Source organism: Arvicanthis niloticus, chromosome 16 (genome assembly GCF_011762505.2).
Source record: "Arvicanthis niloticus isolate mArvNil1 chromosome 16, mArvNil1.pat.X, whole genome shotgun sequence".
In the NCBI taxonomy this organism is placed as follows: Eukaryota; Metazoa; Chordata; class Mammalia; order Rodentia; family Muridae; genus Arvicanthis; species Arvicanthis niloticus.
Window position 1 is genome coordinate 19181158 of NC_047673.1, and position 19815 is coordinate 19200972.

At 51.4% G+C, this 19815-nt stretch overlaps 1 protein-coding gene across 2 annotated transcripts in view; it reads left to right on the forward strand.

The window, feature by feature from the left end:
- The window catches only part of Adgra2 (adhesion G protein-coupled receptor A2), a 38824-nt gene that overhangs the window by 16260 nt on the left and 2749 nt on the right, over positions 1-19815 (forward strand). For both annotated transcript variants that reach the window (XM_034520966.2, XM_034520968.2), the window contains exons 3-18: positions 8969-9040; positions 9323-9394; positions 9541-9612; positions 10016-10179; positions 10604-10817; positions 11871-12035; positions 12599-12797; positions 13562-13711; positions 13829-13990; positions 14730-14954; positions 15144-15360; positions 16734-16933; positions 18063-18190; positions 18473-18596; positions 19055-19200; positions 19622-19711. In XM_034520966.2, the coding sequence (XP_034376857.1) occupies positions 8969-9040; positions 9323-9394; positions 9541-9612; positions 10016-10179; positions 10604-10817; positions 11871-12035; positions 12599-12797; positions 13562-13711; positions 13829-13990; positions 14730-14954; positions 15144-15360; positions 16734-16933; positions 18063-18190; positions 18473-18596; positions 19055-19200; positions 19622-19711 (2400 nt within the window). The remainder of the gene's footprint in view (positions 1-8968; positions 9041-9322; positions 9395-9540; positions 9613-10015; positions 10180-10603; positions 10818-11870; positions 12036-12598; positions 12798-13561; positions 13712-13828; positions 13991-14729; positions 14955-15143; positions 15361-16733; positions 16934-18062; positions 18191-18472; positions 18597-19054; positions 19201-19621; positions 19712-19815) is intronic.

Consider the following 19815-nt stretch of genomic DNA (forward strand, 5'->3'; position numbering starts at 1 on the left):
GAAAAGACACGGCAAGAATTCCCAGCTCTGAGGCCACAAACCTTAGGTTTAGTCCCCAGTGTTGTGTTTTATAAAAAGATAAGGTGAAAAGAAGGAGTATGTTTGGTGTGTAGTCAGGTATGGTGAAGGGGTGCCTCCAGGGTCCATGCTGAGGCATCCCTTCCCCCTGAGGGACCAGTCACAAAACAGTATGGTGTAGAATAGAGTTTATTCAGGGCATGGGGAAGGGAGTTGAGAGGGTAGTAGAGGCAGAGAAAGGCAGAGAGAGAGAGAGAAAGAGTGAGAAAGAGAGGGAGAAGAGGAGTAGAGGCTGGCCATGAGCATGTAAAGAGAGAGGGGAAGAGAATGGATAGATCGGGGAGCAAGAAGGCAAGAAAAGAGAGGAGGGGCAAGCAGCCCCTTTTATAGTGAGTCAGGCACACCTGGCCGTTGTCAGGTAACTGTGGGGCAGAGCTTAGATAAAATGCTAATGTCCAGCACCTATAAACTGGGTGTGATAGCAAACACCTATAGCCCCTGAACTCTGGAGGGTCAAGAGTTCAAGGTTATCCTCTGATACAATAAGTATGAGGCCAACCTGGATTATATGCAAATATAATTATAAATTATTTGCAAAGACCCAATGGGCTCTCAGCTCTTTGGGAGATACAGACTGAGTTCAAGGCCACTCTAAGATACATTCGGCTCTGACTCGGGAAAAAAAGGAAGGGAAAAAAAATGCCTAGAACAGTGGTTCTCAAGTGGGTCCTCGACGCCCCCTAGGTTCAAACAACCCTTTCACAGGGGTCACCTAAGACTATCAGAAACACCAGATCTTTACATTATAATTCCTAACAGCAGTGAAATTACAGTTATGAAGTAGCAACAGAAATAATTTTATGTTGGGGTCACCACAACATGAGGAACTGTGTTAAGGGGTCACGGCATTAGGAAGGGTAGGAACCTGTGCTAGAATGGCTTCGAAAGAGAAGAGGTGGGTCACCACAGAGTGGGTGGGGAACAGAGGGATGTTACTGTGAGTGCATGTAGGTTAAAGTGACCAATAGTGGCTGCCGAGTGTGGGGTGCCCACCGTTGTAAAATAGGGAGGGGATAGAGTGGGCAAATCATGAACTTAACATCCTGTTCTGGGATCTGTGTGCTCCCTGTAGTGTCGCTTGGGGAGACCAGAAATTCAGTGAGGAGGAGGAGGAAGGGCGTTTGGGTCAAAGGGCTATGTTGTGCACAGCAGGGCAGGGAGAGCACCTAGCAGGGCTGGAGAACTCAGGCTCTCTAGCCTGCCAGTTGATGAGTGTGTATTCTAAAACATGATTGTGGGGACTGTCAAGTCCAAACTCCTAGGCCAGGCTGGTAAGTCAGACAGGAAAAGATGCTACTGTCTTGAGATAGAATTTCCTCTCAACAAGATATTTTTTTCCTGAGCCTTCAGCTGATTACAGGATATCCAACAGCATTGTTGAGGAGGTCTCGTTAAGGCCAGCTGATTGTACATCTGCAGAACACCTCCACAGTGCACTAATGTTAGCAGAATCTAACATTAGTGGTTTGTTGGTTGTTTTGATATGGGAGTCTCAGTGTGTAGCTCAGGACGGCGTTGAAATGCTACACTCAAATGATTCTCCTTGTAAGTAGTTAGGCCTATAGGTGCACACCGAGACACACAGCCAGGTGGGTGTATGACTAGCCATTGTGCTAGGGTAGGAAGAAGATCCGTAAGTAATGCAAGCCCTGTGTCCCATTCCCAGAGGTGGTAAGTCATTAGGTCAGATGGGGCCTGGGAATTTTACCCAGCAGGAAGGGAATTCTCATGCTCATCTGAGGTTGGGAACCAACACACCAGAGGACCCCTAGACTGTGAGCCTATTCATCACAACTATGACATTGTCGCCTGGTGTGTAGTTGGTATCCAGCAAACACTGATCTCTCTGTCCAGTGGGAGGACTAAAATGTCTAGTCATGGGCAGCTGAGACCGTGTCAGTTCCATATTCCACAATCTGTACGCATTGTGTCCTATGGGAGGTTTGGGATCTGGTCTAGTCACTGAGCTATAGCTGAGAGCCCATCAGGTCTTTGCAAATGGATGAAAGGGTAGTGTTTTGTGTGTGTGTTGGTGTCTTAGTCAGGGTTTCTATTCCTGCACAAACATCATGATCAAGATGCAAGTTGTACACTTCCACATTGCTGTTCATCACCAAAGGAAGTCAGGAGTGGAACTCAAGCAGATCAGGAAGCAGGAGCTGATGCAGAGGCCGTGGAGGGATGTTACTTACTGGCTTGCTTTCCCTAGCTTGCTCGGCTTGCTTTCTTATAGAACTCAAGACTATCAACCCAGGGATGGCACCACCCACAAGGGACCCTCCCTCCTTGATAACTAATTGAGAAAATGCCTTACAGCTGGATCTCATGGAGGAATTTCCTCAAGGGAGGCTCCTTTCTCTGTGACAACTCCAGCTTGTGTCAAGTTGACACAAAACCAGCCAGTACAGTCAGTGACTGTGCTGGCCAAGAGTGGACAGTAGACTTACATGCATCTGCTTCGAACTCCAGGGTCTTACTGAATGAGGCTGGGGAAAGGTACAGGTAGGCTGACAGAGATATCAGTGTGAATGTGGGAGGGCAGGACAGAGGAAGGGAAGCAGAGCGCATGCAGAAGTGTCTGTGTTAAGAGGATCTCAGTGGCGAACGCCTTTTATCCTAGCACTTGGGAGACAGAGACAGATGGATCTCTAAGTTGGAGGCTAGCCTGGTCTATGGAGTGAATTCCTGGACAACCAAGGCTACACAGAGAAACCCTGCCTTGAAAAACAAAAACAAAAAGGATCTTAGTAGTGGATCTCAGATCCAGGGGGACCCATCTCTATCAACTAGATATGATGAACCAAAAGTCCTGTGTGCCACAGGCAGCTCATGCCAGCCCAGGGACTATACAGAAGGACCAGACATGCCTAAAGCACTTTTCCTTATGGCCCCTCAGCCTGACTCAGCCTGTCTGTGACCCAAAGGAAAGACATTTGGGGCAGGGGATGTGGATGAGAGAAACTGACAAAAGTGTATGCCAGGGTCAGCTGTGGTAGCCAGACATGGTAGAATCCCAGCCCTGGGGAGGCAGAGGCAGAGGTGCTGTTGCAAGTTCAAGGCTGGCTTAGAACTTACTGTGTGGGCCAGGCTAGCCCAAGGTACCTAGCTATACCAAAGACCCTCTCAAAATGAACAAATAAAGTATGCCCCTTGCTCTGGTATAAAGAGGCTCAGGGTCAAATCCAGTTCTTTTCCTGTGTTTCTGAACGCATCCACAAGCTTTGCATGACCTGTGTGGAGAATGGAGTTAGGAATTCTCTGAGACGTTGGTATAGAGATAGATGAGTTAGTTCATCTATACAATACTTCTGAGCATAGGCTTTTCCCAGTGAAGGCAGCGCCCTTCCTTTCTAAAGAGTTCATCATCGTAAGGTGCTTGCCTGACTTGTTATGTGCAGTTGTCCAGACTGTGCCTTTTTTTTTTTTTTTTTTTTTTTGTATGCTGAGGAACGTGTATGAAGATCAGAGGGACGTCTTGCTGGAGTCTACACTTTCTTTCCACCACATAGGTTTTGAGGCTAAGATGCAAGTTGGCAAGTTTAGTCGCAAGTGCCCTCACCTGCAGAGCCATTTTGCAGGCCCTGGTTGTTTTGAGAACCTGCAACTCCGTGTGTAGTCCAAAGCTCCTCCCTTGGCCCTCTGGAGTCCTGAGATTACAGATGCAATCTGCCATGCGTCACTAGGCCCAGCTTTTGTTGTTGTTTGTGGTGCTGGCGACGGTTCTCAGCCCCGTACATACTAAACAAGCAGCGTGCCATAGAGCCATCCCCATCCTCACGTGGAGGACTCCTTCCTCCGGTGCCTCGTATGTCTTTCTGTCCGGGATCCCCTACCAAGCACATGCAATGAGGAACAGGTTGGTAGAAAAAAATCTTCAGGACTCTATGAGGTGCCACCCATGAGACCACTGGACAGATCCACCCCAGAAGAGGTCAAGGGAGAGAGAGGGACTTAGTATGCAGCAGGGTGTGAGACTCCGTGTGGATGTAGGCCCACCGAGGCTTGTGTGGAGCTGGAGCAAAGGGCCTGAGGAGGGGAGCCTGCTCAGCTCGGGATGATTTGTCATTGCCTAATGAGATTAATGAGCCCTGGGGGCTGGTATGCAGCGGGTGCTGGGGCACTCATTATAAGCAGATGTTCATGGGAACCGCTCAACAGCCAGGTGGTTTCCATTAATCTGTGGGCGGGGCCAAGGGTGAGGCCCGGGGCTCTGTCTCTCCATTCCATTCTTGTTCCCACTAACACTGGGGGAGGAATGACAAGGAGAAGCTGTCCTGGGCTCCAGTACAGCTGAAGCCCTCAGGGATGGCTAACAAAGTCAGGGACAGCCCCCTCTGGTTTGCCTCTGTCAGCATAAGTGCCAGGCACAGTGTATGTGCTCAATAAATACCTAGAAGGTTTCAGGAGCAGAAGCCCTGGGAGGTTGTGGGAAGGTGCAAGTCTGGGACCATAATGGGTTTCCTTGGCCACAAGATCCTTTCTTTTCTCCCCCACCTCCCCCCACTGCCCCCAGCAACCTCCATACCTGCAGGGGTGTGCTGGCCAGTTTTGCAGCTGGCCTGCACTTTCAAGTTGAACTCTGGAAACCTTGTAGGGCTCAGGGCAAGTTGCTGTGTGGCCAGCAAACCTATAATTTGGTTTTCAGACCTACAAGCAGGGAGGTCTGTGGGGGCTAAGAGGAGCCAATTCTGTGCAACCCTACTCTGCTTGAATGTGTGTGAGCACGCACACGCACACACACACACACAGTCACATCGGCTCGCACTTTTAACAACTCTTAATGTGACGTCATTTATTATCGCCCGTTTCAAGTGCAGGATCCAATGGGCCCTGATATATTTCAGAGAAATTGTGTAACCGTCGCTCTAATCTAATTTTAGAACATTTTCATCATCCACAAAAGAAAACTTGACTCATTAGCTGTCAGTCTCCGTTCCTCTGCCAGACCTAAGCAACCGCTAATATCCTTCCCGTCTTTATAGATCTGCCTGTTATGGACATGTCATAGAAATAGAATTATATAATATGTAATCTTTTATAACCAGATCCTCTCAGCCCGTGTAACATTTTCCAGGTTCTTCTATGCTTCATCAGCACTGGTCCCTCTTTGTAGGAAAATAGTAAGTAGCTCGTCGTCGACTGAACATACTGCACTTTAAATCTCCTATTTATTTATTGATACATTGATGGATACTTGATACTTTGTCTTTTAGGCTATAACGACTGAGTTCTTTTGGGACCTTTCCCCTGGTGCGCTCTGTGTTCTGTTTTGCTTTGGCTTCTGCTTGTTTCTGGTTTTTGGAGACAGGTTCTGGATATACACCTGTGGCCTGGCCTCAAACTCACAATCCTCCTGCTTCAGCCTCCTAAGTGCTGGGATAGAAGGTTTGCACCACGGCTGCGGCCAGCTTCGATCTCTCCCTGCTGTACTCCCACACTCACTCCCACACACTGTGTGACTGCCCTAGAAGTCTCCCTCCATTTTGCTGTCAGGGGTCCCTTCCTTCATGCTGATAACCCATGGCGGGACAAGAGCGTCACAGTAGCTAGCGTATGATCAAGATTGGACAAAAGGCAATGGGGATAGAGACACTCCATCTATGCAGTGCCTCTTCCCCAGGTCCAGCTCTGTGGAAGCACACAGGGAGTCATGGAATCCCTATTCTAGGAGCAGCTCTGTGTCCTTCGACTGGTTACTCTGGCTTGTGACCTCAGCTAATTAATTAATGGAGGATTAGCTTAGATAATCTGGAGCAAGGGTCTTTAAAAAATAAAAAATAAAAAAAAATAAAAAAAACCCAGCATCTCCCTATGTAGACTAGGCTATCTCAAACTCGTAGAAGTCCACTTGTCTGTACCTCCTGAGTGCTGGGGTTAAAGACATGCACCGCCATACCTGGAGTGTTTTTCATTGTGGAATGGAACTCGAAGCCTACACATGAAGCAAGAGGTCTCCCAGTAACCCCCAACCCCAACTCTGTGGAGCAGGGGTTCTTCTACAGCCTTTCAAGACCATGTGCCCAGTGTTAAGGGTAGAACATTCTTCTAGGGTGGGAGTCCAGGCTTTCATCAGCTTTCCCCAGCAATATTTAACAGGAAGGGTTCAGAAAAGCCCATTGACAAGAGCCTTGGATTTCTAAAATACACAGCTCCTGGGATAGCATTTCCTCCTGTCCCTGGGGAGGTACAGCCCTGAGCCACTTCCCTTATTTGGGGACCAGGAGACATGGCCTGTCCATAGGCCCACTGGGCTGTCAGGTTCAGCCCAGGGAGAAGCCTGTGGCATTTGCCCCCAAACCCCGGTTTCCCAGGGCTGGCCCATCACCTAGGAAACTGCAAGAGACCATCTTGGTCACCTCTGAGCCCGACTTGAGGAAAAGGGAGGAAGGCTGGTCCCTGTGGAAGCTGCCCTGTAGAGACAGCCTCAAGTGGCTCAGCTTCAGGAAACAGGGCAGGGAGAGGGGCTGGGGCCCCAGGGCTGCCTTGCTTCCATCTGCAGAGCATCAGTGGGGCAGGCGGGTGGGGTTCAGTGGGGTGGGGTGGAGGGGGGGAGGAAATGAGAATAAACACAAGTGAGCAGAGAGGGAAGGGGCGGGGGGCTGCTGCCTCAGCCCCTTGGCAGCCCATGAAGGGAAGTGACACACAATGAGGAATGTGTTTCCCTCTACCCGCCCCTGCATAGGGGTGGGAGGCAGATCCCTGAGAATGGCCAGACCCCAGCAGAGGCCAGGGGGCACATGCTGGATCAACAGAAGAGGGTGGGATGAAAGGGTGGAGCCTGACAGTCGAAGGGGTGGGAGGTGATACACAGGAAGGCAGGGCAGTCCTGGGCAAGGGGACTTTCTCTGTCCTCTTGACTGGGCACGCAGGGAATCTAGGGCCAGGCTAAGGCCTTCCACATTCTTAGCTTATGCCCAGCACTGGGGCACCTTCCACAGCTCGAGCTTTCTCTGGGACGTTGAGCCCTGGTGTTAGCATTCCCTTCTTCCTTGTGGGGACTCACCATCATCAGAGTCTTTGTTGTGAGAGGGAACTGAGGTACAAACAGCCTAGATAGAACTTCATCTCTGCCTCTTGTCTCTCAGTGTTTCTTTCCCCAACAGGGACTGCACAAACAGGCCCCCTGGTGGGATAGGACAGCACCTCCCCATCCTGGACACCCATTTCCTCTTACCCAGCAGGGACATAGCACAGTTAACTCTCTCCTGTCCATAATTCAGAGCTGTCTCCAAGGCCTTTAGCCTTGGCTGGGGTGGCTGCACTTTGGAAACCACATTGACCCCAAGTTGACCCCTAGATATTTTTGTCAGAGTTCTGTCGTCTTCCCCCAGGAGTGGCTTGTCTTTGCTCACCGCTCCCCAGGCTTTTAGGTGGGAGCAGAAAAGATGACCCTTAGTCTTCTAGGCAGCCTCAGTTTTAGTCTGTGTTGGCTTAGAAAAGACAGGGTTTGGTGGAGCCGTGGGTAGGCGGGTCATGATCTGTAGTCCTCTGTAGTCATGCAGAAGATGAGTAGAAGGGTACCCAGTTTGGCCCTTAGCACAGAGGCCTGCATGGTAGGTACTGGGCTGGTGCCATTAGATAGGCAGGTCCTCCTGGTTAGTGGGGCTGGGGTGGGAGGGACTTGCAGCCGCAGGGGAGGGGAGGAGAAGAAGGGTCAAGAGTTGAATTCCTGCCTCTGTGGTGTTTGAGCCCTTGAACTGGGAGTCAGGCTGCTATGAAACTCATCTGTGGTATGGTTTCTTTATGTGAAGTAGGACGACCCTGAGGAGCCATCATCCATCCTAGTGTGACCTGCTCAGCCTGGAGGCAGCTTCCTTGCCACCTCCTGACAGCGTGGGGTAGGGAGGGAATGAAGACATTACACAGGTTTTATTAGCCCTGGGCCTCATCTGGACCCATGATTAGCAACCTGAGACTGGAGCTGTACTGGGGCATAGTGCATTGCTCACCCTCCAGCCTTGCTGCCCTCTTCCTCACAGGTGAGGGAGGGGAGGAGCATGAGATTTTGGAACACAATAACTGGAAAATTCCCTCTGATAGCTAGGCATAGCTGTTTTCAAAGGCTCCCCAGAACAGCTCTGTAAGGTCTAAAGTGGCTCCATTGAAGGACCACTGGAAACCACATCTTCTATTTCCTAATGCAAAGCTTTCTCCATCCCCTGTCCCTGTTTCCGCATCCAAAGCCCTTCCTATCTCCTGCCTCCTGTATCATCTCGGATGTGTTGACATAAAACACAGCTCTTATCCCAGAGGACTAAGAGGTTCTGAGCCACAGATGGGTGACCGTGGTGGCCTAGAAACAGATTCCACTTGCCCCGAGTAACATGGAACAGGTGACATAAACTTTCTAATCTCAGAACAAAGAAATACATAAATCAATGGATTTACCAAATTAGTGAAAACAGGTAGGCATTAGAGCCAAGTGGAGACATCAGCTGCTCCGGGCCTCAGATGCTATCTGAGGGCATGCTTAGCTTTGGGTTATCTGCCAAGTCACAAAGGTCCTAGCTGATAGTCAGAAGGAAGTTTGGCTGAATACAACGTGGCTATTAAGGGGACTAAAGATAGCCCAAGATAATTGTGGCTTTTCCATTTGCAACCCAACTCTCTGTCATCATTAGGCAAGCAACTCGTGAATTAGTCCATGGGGGCTTCAGGGCAGATTTGTTCTTTTTCACGGGACTTTAGCTTACAAACATTTCTCTGACCAATACTCCCTATTGGTGGCCCAAGAGGCTGAAGAGACCTATTGGGTCGGGGTGTGGGAAAGCAGACGTAGAAAGAAACCAAGCCCCACAGAAAGCCAGCATCTGGGGGACAAAATGCCCCACCCAAGGAGCGGGGCAGCCCTCAGACAGAAGTGCGAAGGTCTCTCCACTGCTCCCCACAGGGACCTGAGGAGTAATGTCATCAGCACTGTACAGCCCGGAGCCTTCCTGGGTCTGGGAGAGCTGAAACGCTTGTGAGTGGCATGTCCTGCCCACCCTACCCCCAGCCCTCCCCTTATCGACAAAGAAATTCCCAGATACCACAGGCACCCACCCTTAGTACCCACCCTGCCCAGTCCCTTCTCAGACACCAAGCCTTTACTCAATACATTGGCTGGGGCCAGACGTGAAGGTGTTTCCAGCTTTGGTCCCAAGCCTTCTGCCCACATAATCTCCAGCTAAATGTCTCCCTCAGAAGAGAATCTTCATCCTGTTGTATTTGAGGACTTGCTGAGTGTGCATTTCTCTCTCTCTAGAGATCTCTCCAACAACCGGATTGGCTGTCTCACCTCTGAGACATTTCAAGGCCTCCCTAGACTTCTTAGACTGTGAGTGATAGGCCTTGGAAGAGGGAGGGGGAGGAAAGGACCTGGGAGGAAGAAGTCTGGGCCAGACTGTTTCTCCTTCCATCAATCTACTGGCTTGGCCCAGGGAGTCCCTAAAATCTTACCTCACCCTTCCCTGCCCTCCACAGAAACATATCTGGAAACATCTATTCTAGTCTGCAACCTGGGGTCTTTGATGAGCTGCCAGCCCTTAAGATTGTGTGAGTATCTTTCCCAACATAGGAGCAGCCTCCTGGTCCTGTCCTCTGTCCAGAGGGAGACACCTGGAACCAGGGGACTTGGAAGGACAAACCTCAGCCCTCACCTTACCCCTAAAGAAACTCCCAGATCCTGTGAGCAATCATGTTACCTGCCACTCCACACTGTCCCTTCTCAAACTCCCATTCTCTATTCAACACATTGATTGGGGCCAAATGTGTGGCCGTTTCTAGCCCCGAGGGGCAAACATCATGCCTGCTGACTAGGCAAACTGCCAGAAGTGCCCCCGAATTAGTCATGTCCTGGGCAACAGGGCACATGTGTACCCGAGGTTGTCTTCTCCAGCCCTTACCTGCTTAGCTTCATCCCTGTGAGCCCACACTGTTCCTTGTACCTGCCCCGCAGGGACTTTGGTACTGAGTTTCTGACCTGTGACTGCCGCCTGCGCTGGCTGCTGCCCTGGGCCCGGAATCACTCTCTGCAGCTGTCAGAGCGCACACTCTGTGCCTACCCCAGTGCCCTGCACGCCCACGCCCTGAGCAGCCTCCAGGAGTCCCAGCTCCGCTGTGGTGAGAAACCTGTCCCAGGCCGCAAAGAGCAGGTCCCTCACCCAAAGCTTGCTAGGTCAAGACTCTCTGGACTGTGTATGTGGTTATATAATGACCACGTTTCCCAGGCCCCAGTTCCATGGAGTGACCCTCCGCTAGCATGCCTAAATCTCTTCTGGGTCTGTTTGCTTGTTTATGTTTTCATCTGGTCTCCCCCTCTGGGTAACATCACCATATACTTTTCTGTTTTCCTTTTTCTCCGGGTGGATCCTGACTCCCTTCATTCCCAACCAGAGATCACTAGAGGCAGAGGGTCTGGGCCTACTCTGTGGGATCCCACTCTTGCTGTGTGCTGCCCTTTAATCAAGGCACTAACTGGAGCCACTCACAGACATAGGCTCACGTGTGCATGAACTCAGGCCCATCCCTGATGTCTCATGCACAGAAGGGGCCCTGGAACTGCACACACACTACCTCATCCCATCCCTGCGTCAAGTGGTGTTCCAGGGTGACCGCCTGCCCTTCCAATGCTCGGCCAGCTACTTGGGCAATGATACCCGGATCCACTGGTACCACAATGGGGCCCCTATGGAGAGTGATGAGCAGGCTGGCATCGTCCTTGCAGAAAACCTCATCCACGACTGCACCTTCATCACCAGGTAGGGGCTCTGTTGTCCCTTTCTAGTGGAGGGCACAGAGATGGGTAGCCACAGTTGCCACTGCCCTCCAGACAGTTCCTGGAAGAGGAGGAAAGAGAAGAGAGAGAGAGGAGGGAGAGAAGAAGGAGAAGAGAGATTATAGAGAGCTAAGATGCAATCATAAATGGTCTAAATAGGGCTGGAGAGATGGCTCAGCCATTAAGAGCACTGACTGACTGCTCTTCCCAGAGGTCCTGAGTTCAATTCCCAGCAACCACATGGTAGCTCACAACCATCTGTCATGAGATCCGATGCCCTCTTCTGATGTGTCTTAAGACAGCTACGGTGTACTCCTATACATAAATAGTTCTTTAAAATAAAATAAAATAAAATAAAATAAAATAATTTGGTCTAAATAGAGTTTAGAACAAAATCCTCACTGCCTTCTGATTGGAAGGGCTTCCACAATGCTCACAGTGCCCATCCAATCAGAAGACAGTATGTATGCACAAGGATCTCTCATTCCATTAAAGCAAGAACCCGAGCTGGTGTCCCAGGACGAGGCATAAGTGGATGGGCTGTCCAGGGAGGCGTGGCTGGGCCTGAGAGCGCTCACCAAGTGTCTCAGTTTTCTTTCTAAAAATTGCTGTGATAAATACCATGTCCAAAAGCAACTTGGGGAGGAAAGGGAGGAAAGTCAGGGCAGGAACCTGGAGGCAGGAACTGAAGCAGAGACCGTGGAGGAGCGCCGTTTCCTGACTTGCTCCCCATGCTTTCTTAAACAACCCTGGACCACGTGCCCAGGAGTGACGCTGCCCACGGTGGCCTGGGCTTTCTCACATCATACATGAATGAAGAAAACGGTCCTGTGATAGAAGCATTTTCTCAGTTGAGGTTCCCGTCTTCTCATTTGACCCTCGCTTGGGTCAAGTTGACTAATAATGATAATGAAAATTGCTGCTGCTGCTGCTGCTGCTGATGATGATGATGATGGTGGTGATGGTGATGATGGTGATGATGGTGATGATGACGACAACCAGAGCACAAAGCCAGCTCCCCCTCCCCCCCCTGCAGTGAGCTGACCCTGTCTCACATCGGCGTGTGGGCCTCAGGTGAATGGGAGTGCTCCGTGTCCACAGTCCAAGGCAACACCAGCAAGAAGGTGGAGATAGTAGTGTTGGAGACCTCTGCCTCCTACTGCCCTGCAGAACGGGTGACCAACAACCGCGGGGACTTCAGGTTGGCTGTTGCTGCTTTATAAATGGCTGCCCCCTGCCTCCACCCTTCAGCTGTAGCCTCTGAGAGCACAAGTGACCAGGGCCACCCATTTGCTTTCTTCTTGTCATTTAACCCACAATCTTGCTGTTACATCTCAAGAAGACGAGCATCTTTTAATTGCTTCTTCCCACTTTGGTATGCAGATGGCTTTCTCAAGACAGTGTCACCCTTTAATAATGCTCTAGAGGCCCTCTGTGTGGAGGGCAGTTATCATTCTCCATACTTTAGAGCTGAGAATACCAACGTCTAGGGGGGAAATCAGCATATTGTCCAATAAGGGGCAGAACTTGTCTGTGAACACAGATCCCTGCAGTGTACCTCCACATGTTGCCTGCAGTAGCATTATCTGAACAAACTGAAAGAAAGAAAGCAGAACTTGGGAACCCCTTAAAGTCTGTCAGGATACCCTTTAATGAACCCTTCATTAAGCTCCCAGGAGTCTGGTGTCGCAGTCCTGGGTTAGAAGGAGATGGCCTTTGTCTAAAGGAGCCTTGGTCACGACCGTTTCCCATCTCTACCACTAGGTGGCCCCGGACCTTGGCTGGCATCACAGCTTACCAGTCCTGCTTACAGTACCCCTTCACCTCTGTGCCCTTGAGTGGGGGAGCCCCGGGTACCCGAGCATCACGCAGGTGTGACCGAGCTGGCCGCTGGGAGCCAGGGGACTACTCGCACTGTCTGTACACCAATGACATCACTCGGGTGCTCTACACCTTTGTGCTGGTGAGGCTGGGCCATCCCCAAACTTTGATTCCTGGAATTGGCTGGGATGGAGCCCGATGCCTCGTAGGGGAGGCTGTACCGAGGTTCTCAGGTGTGCGTTAAGAGTGGGTTCAGAGCCGGGCAGTGGTGGCGCACACCTTTAATCCCAGCACCTGGGAGGCAGAGGCAGCCTGAGTTCGAGGCCAGCCTGGTCTACAGAGTGAGTTCCAGGACATCCAGGGCTACACAGAGAAACCCTGTCTCAAAAACAACAACCAAAACAAAAACAAAAACAAAACAACAACAACAACAAAAAAGAGTGGGTTCAGCTGCCAGGCACAGTGATGCATGCCTTCTATCCCAGCACTCAGAAAGTAGAGGGAGATGGGTCTTTGTGAGTTCAAGCCCAATCTGGTCTATGTAGTGAGTTCCAGGATGACCAGTTATATAATGGGACCCTGTTTCAAAAAGCGGGTAACAGCAAGAACTATGGGCTGACATCTTTTTAATACCTTGGTGCTTGTCTTTTCCCGGGTCAGGCCTCTCCTCTCCTCACCTCTATCCACCATCACATTGGTTTACAGCTTTCCCATCCTTAGGCTAAATGGTGCTTGGCTTAAATAGCCTAGATGTGTGATAATCGGTGACTCATGTACCCTTTTGGTCATGATGGTCTCAGTAGATGGTCTTGGTTCCTCTCCTGTGTTGGTCCTGGGTTCCAGGAACTAGCTCTAGGACAGAAAGGGGAAACCAGGCTGATCTTCTTTTTTTCCTAATACCCCCAGATGCCCATCAATGCCTCCAATGCACTGACCTTGGCCCACCAGCTGCGCGTGTATACAGCAGAGGCTGCCAGCTTCTCAGACATGATGGACGTGGTCTATGTGGCTCAGATGATCCAGAAATTTTTGGGTTATGTTGACCAGATCAAAGAGGTGAGATTCAGTGTATCCTTTGGACCCCCCCCCCCGGAAGCAGCCTCACACAGACTGTGTCCTAAATACCATCCCTGCCCTTAGTAATGGCCCTGCTTTCCTCCCTCCCTCCCTCAGCTGGTGGAGGTGATGGTGGACATGGCCAGCAACCTGATGCTGGTGGATGAGCACCTTCTGTGGCTGGCCCAGCGAGAAGACAAAGCCTGCAGTGGCATTGTGGGTGCCCTGGAGCGAATCGGAGGAGCTGCCCTTAGCACCCATGCCCAGCACATCTCTGTGGTACCATAGGTTGGCGTGGGAGGGACCCTTCAGGGGCTAGCACTTAGGGAAGGGAGCCTGAGAGTGGTGTCCATAGAAGGGAAGTATTTCGCTCTCCCTAGGACACCATGTAGCAGGCTCTGATAGCATGGTGGCAAGCACAGCTCAGCTGTGAACTGTCAACTGTGATGGTGACGATGTGGGCCTTTCTGGTTGGGGGATGAGTTGAGGGTTACTGTCGGAAGTAAATAGGAGCATAGTGGGCGTGAGTCCAGGAAAAGGGAGGTTTTGTCAGGGCAGACAGCACTTTCAATGGAATGAGGAGTGTCACAAGTTCACTGAGGGTCAGTGACATCTCTAAACTGGTAGAATGAATAAACATGGCAGAGCATCCCTGTATAAGATGTTGTGCTAGACACTTGGGGACTTATGGGGGGTAGACATGGACCCTGCCTGACAGCTGAGGTGCGGGCAACAGAAATAGCAGGTAGAAGATAGGGAATGTATGGGAGCAGCAATGCCTTAGGCTCATGACTGGAAGACATGAGTGTATGCACATGTGCATTTGCACACGTGCATGTGTGTGCACAAGCACGCAGTGTGCATATAGGCGACTCCACGGCACACGTAAGACTTCCCATGCTTTGAAGAGACAGTAAAGAATAAAGGATAAAGGGAGAAGCTGAAAAGAGAAAATGTGTGGTCTTGCGTAGGAGACCACTCTATCTCAGACACTGGGTGACAAGTTTCCTATCCTTAGAACTCAAGGAATGTGGCATTGGAGGCCTACCTCATCAAGCCTCACAGCTATGTGGGCCTGACCTGCACGGCCTTCCAGAGGAGGGAGGTAGGCATGTCGGGTGTACAGCCAAGCGGCCCTGGCCAGGATGTCCCACTGGACCCCGAGCCCCTAGCCGATCAGAAGCTTCGGTTCCGCTGCACCACTGGGAGGCCCAACATTTCTCTGTCATCCTTCCACATCAAGGTGGGCACCAGGGGAAGGGATGAGTGTGGGTGTGGGGACCAGAAGCTGAGGAGGGTGGTGCTGAGATACAGGTGTCAGGTGGTGGGGTTGGAGGTGGGAGGCAGGACCACACAGGAGACCGGAAGGGGCTGGGAGACATCAAAGCCCAGGGATGCTGAGTATCTCTGAGGACCTCCTATGTCCCCTCAGAATAGCGTGGCCCTGGCCTCCATCCAGCTGCCCCCCAGCCTGTTCTCAACCCTTCCGGCTGCCCTGGCTCCCCCAGTCCCTCCAGATTGCACCCTGCAACTGCTGGTCTTCAGAAATGGCCGTCTTTTCCGCAGCCACGGCAACACTTCCCGTCCTGGAGCAGCTGGGCCTGGCAAGAGGCGTGGTGTGGCCACCCCAGTCATATTTGCAGGAACCAGTAAGGGACTAACTTCCTGCTCATCTGTCTTGCCCCTTTCACCTCTGTGGCTCCCCCACTGCCCTGGTGTACAGTTAACAGAGGATAGCAGAAACCTTACCAGTTTTCAAGGAAGGGTGGGAAAGGAGCTGTCCTGTAAAGGAAGAGATTGGTGGAGAATAAGCTTAAAATGAGACGGTTTTATATCCCAGACAAAGGACAGTTTTATATTCCAAGCATTTGACATGTCAGAAAGCCTACAAGCACAGAGCCCCACTTCCTTTCCCTCCACACCAAACCCCTGGCTTCCTGCATTGCCACACATGGCCCCTGGTCAGGCAAGCAATACGGTATGAGCACATCCCAGAAGCTTAGCGCTATATAATACCACTTAGGTAGTAAAAGGAGGAAAACATGAAGGCCATAGCCTGCCCCATAGAGGCTTCTGCCTCCCTGAGTAGTGGAGTATTTGAATAATCCCCCTGAGCTATTCCAGCCAGAGGCTCCTCAGGTCGATAGACCAGCAGCCCCCGGTGAGAAGTATCCAAAAAGGGAAGACAGCCATGGCATTGCAGTTAGGGGTGGGACAGACAGAATCAACCAACCCCAAGGGGAGTCAGAACTTCCAGACATAGCATACATGCTAGAGACTAGAGCCGGAGGGATAACTGAGGGGGGAGGATACACTGCCTTGTTGGCAGTCTGGTCCCCAAGAACTGAGTGGCTCACTGTAGCCCTGTCCTTAATTGAGCTGTCCCATCAAGAGCAGCGTCTCCCCCACCGCCTGCCCACATGTGTCTTTCTGAGTCCCTCTTTCCTTCTACCTTCCAAACTCCGGCCTTGCTTGCCAGGCAGCCTCCATCTACAATGGGACCCGCACTGTCACTGGGTTTGCCCTCTGAAAAGAACACCAGACACACAAGAGTTCCTTCAGGCACTACACACACACACACACACACACACACACACACACACACACACACGCATACGTATATGTACCCCTTCCTCTTCATGCCATGCAGGGTCCCCTGTGTGCCATGAAGTTGTTGCATCACTACCCGGGGATCCTTTCTCATTCCTAAAATGGGCTCTTTCCAGTCTCCATGGGAACACTTGTTAGTACCTAGCATGTGCCAGTACCTGGTGGACTAAGACCTGCTTGATCTCAGACGGTTGTGCCTGTTCCCTTAAGGGCACACACGCCAGCTGACAGGCACCGAGCAAGCTGTTAGAAGTGGTGTCACCTGTCTGTCTCTCTCTCCCTGGGCATACTGAACCCAGACGTATCTAGTTCTGTCCCCAGGCCAGCAGTGTCTATCCCTGCATGCTCTGAGCACTCTGGGCAGCCTTCCTGACAGCTTCATGTGTCTACACGAACTTCCTCGTCCCCGCAGGTGGCTGTGGTGTGGGAAACTTGACTGAGCCGGTGGCTGTTTCACTGAGGCACTGGGCTGAAGGAGCTGACCCCATGGCCGCTTGGTGGAACCAAGATGGGCCTGGAGGCTGGAGTTCTGAAGGCTGCAAGCTCCGCTCTAGCCAGCCCAACGTCAGCTCCCTGTACTGCCAGCATTTGGGCAATGTGGCCGTGCTTATGGTGTGTGTGTAATGGAGGGCGGAGTGAGATGCAGGGAGGGAGGCCAGGAAATATGTGTGGGAGGTAGGGACTGGGGGACTTTGATCACTTGGAGCCATAAGAAAATACAGAAAGGACAGCAGCCTTGTGCTCTACTGATGTCAAAGTTCATGGGAAATGACCCTCTAGCCTCTTCCATGCCCTCCCATCTTTCAAGAGGGATCTGGAACCATCTAGCTTTGGCCTCAGGCCCTTTGTTTTTTGGTATGGTTTGTCTGGCTGGTTTGAGTTTTTGTTGTTTTGTTTGTTTGTTTGGAGACAGGGTTTCTCTGTGTAGCCCTGGTTGTCCTGAAACTTATTCTGTAGACCAGGCTGGCCTGGAACTCAGAGGTCTGCCTGCCTCTGCCTCCAGTGCTTGGATTAAAGGCATGCACCACTGCCATTTGAGTGGTTTCTGGTTTTTGAGATAGGATTTCTTATAGCCCAGCCCACTACATAGCTGACCTTAATTGGTGATCTTCTTGCTTCTGCCACCCAAGTGCTAGAATAATGAGCATGTCTCACCAGGCTTATCTTGACCTGAGTTTTTCTAGTTGAAAACCAATCTGGGAACATGTCAAGTCATCCCTTCCCTCATCCCACTCCTCACCCAACTTTTGCTGATGCTGTACAGAGACACAGCCATATCACAGTCTTCCTCTTGAGTTTTCTTTTTTTCATGATTTATTTCTTTTTTTATTCTATGTGCATTGGTGTCTTGCCTGCATGTATGTCAGTGTGAGGGTGTCAAATCCCCTGGAACTGGAGTTACAGACGGTTGTGAGCTGCTATGTGGGTGCTGGGAACTGAACCCAGGTCCTCTGGAAGAGCAGCCAGTGCTCTTAACCACGAGCCATCTCCCCAGTCCCCATAAGGCTTGAGTTTTCAACTGGGCATCTGAAAAGAAGCCCCCAGAAAAGCAGACCACTAAGAGGGGTGAGGCAGGCAGAAGGAGGATGGCCAGTGTTCCTGAGGCCAGCTTCTCACACTTATATTCTACCTACCATGGACTGAAGCATTCAGACGTGGGTTCAAGGCTGGCAGGGATCAAAACGGGGGAAATTGGCTTAGAGACAGACAGGAACAGCTCAGCCATCTCCCTCTTTCCCAGGAGCTGAGTGCATTCCCACGGGAGGCAGGAGGCTCTGGGGCTGGGTTGCATCCTGTTGTGTACCCCTGCACGGCTTTGCTGCTGCTCTGTCTTTTCTCCACCATCATCACATACATCCTCAACCACAGGTGAGAGCTGCTCCGGGGAGGTGGGGGTGGGGAGGTCTCGCCATAAACCGGCAGATGCTTCTCCTTCAGGCAGGTGCAGGACCTGGAGTTGGACAACCTATTGGGGGAGGGTGCGGGGGGGGGGGGTTGTTAGGAGATGAAGGATAGCTTCCTCATTGCCTAGAGTGCATTTATATACATGCTCATAGAGAATGCGTCTCCCTCTTTTTGGCTTTCCCAGTGGTCTTGAGACCCCGTGGGAGGTTGGACAGCTCATTAATAAAAGACTCTCTTCTGAGGCAGCTCCATCCACGTGTCCCGGAAGGGTTGGCACATGCTGCTGAACCTGTGTTTCCACATGGCCATGACCTCTGCTGTCTTTGTAGGGGGCGTCACTCTCACCAACTACCAAATGGTTTGTCAAGCGGTAAGAAGGGGATGGGGACTCTAAAATATAGGGTGACTTTAGAGGAGGAGCAGGGGAACATAACAACAAAAAAATAAGGTGTGTGGGATCAGCCCTGGGTTCCTCTGTTCTCTGTGCTAGCTTTGTAGGGCTGGGAATGGGTAATGTGGAGAAACACAGGAGTGGGCAGGCTAGCTCCAAGATCACTGAAAATGGGGCTACTACGAGGAGAGTGGGGATTATAGTGGGGAGAGGTCTTGGACCAGCCAGACAGCTACGCCTGGGTCCCAGAGGATCCCTAGGATGGGAGAGGGCCCTGGATGGAAGCAGAGAGGACACCCACCAATGATCAGTGTGATGGGTACCCGGATAAGCTGCCGGAGACATGGGAATAGTGAGAACATGCTTGGCCATTGACATTCCAGAGTGTAGCCCAGGCAGCAGCTCAGGTCGCAAGCCTCGGTGCCTTGACCTTGTAGGTGGGCATCACTCTGCACTACTCTTCATTGTCCTCGCTGCTCTGGATGGGGGTAAAGGCTCGAGTCCTCCACAAGGAGCTTAGTTGGAGGGCGCCCCCTCCAGAAGAAGGAGATGCAGCCCTGCCTGGTCCTCGCCCCATGCTCCGGTAAGTTCTTTCAACCATCAGCTGTGAAAAGGGCCTCAAGACCCAAGACAAGGCTGTAACAAGGCTGGGGTGGGTGGGTGAGTACAAGATTCCTGGGGAGCACCCTCCAAAGGCAAGAGGCAAGCTTCTCAAGGCATGACAAGGGTTAGGGAAGGAGGTGGTACCAGAGGGCATTGGGCAAGGATATTTAAAAATATCCCTCACTTGCTTAGGTGGGGAGAGAGACCAGTTCTTGGCCAAGCTCTGAAGAAGCGTCCCATCCCTTAGGGGTCTTCTATACCTGCCCCATCCCTCCTCCCCAAATCACACAGATTTAAAGAGAACAGAGGAAAAGACAGAGACACCAGTTTGAGAGTTCTGAGCACCTGATTCCTTTATCTCCAGTGGTTCATCATTCTGACCTTCAACCTCCCTCCCCCAGGTTCTATTTGATTGCTGGAGGGATCCCCCTCATAATCTGCGGCATCACCGCTGCGGTCAACATCCACAACTACCGGGACCACAGTCCCTAGTGAGCACCACTCCCTCCTGCCTCAACACTACCATCTTCCTGCCCAACCTTCACACCAGCCCCATGCCTGCTGTTCTGCCCAGCCAGAGAGTCCCTGCATGCTG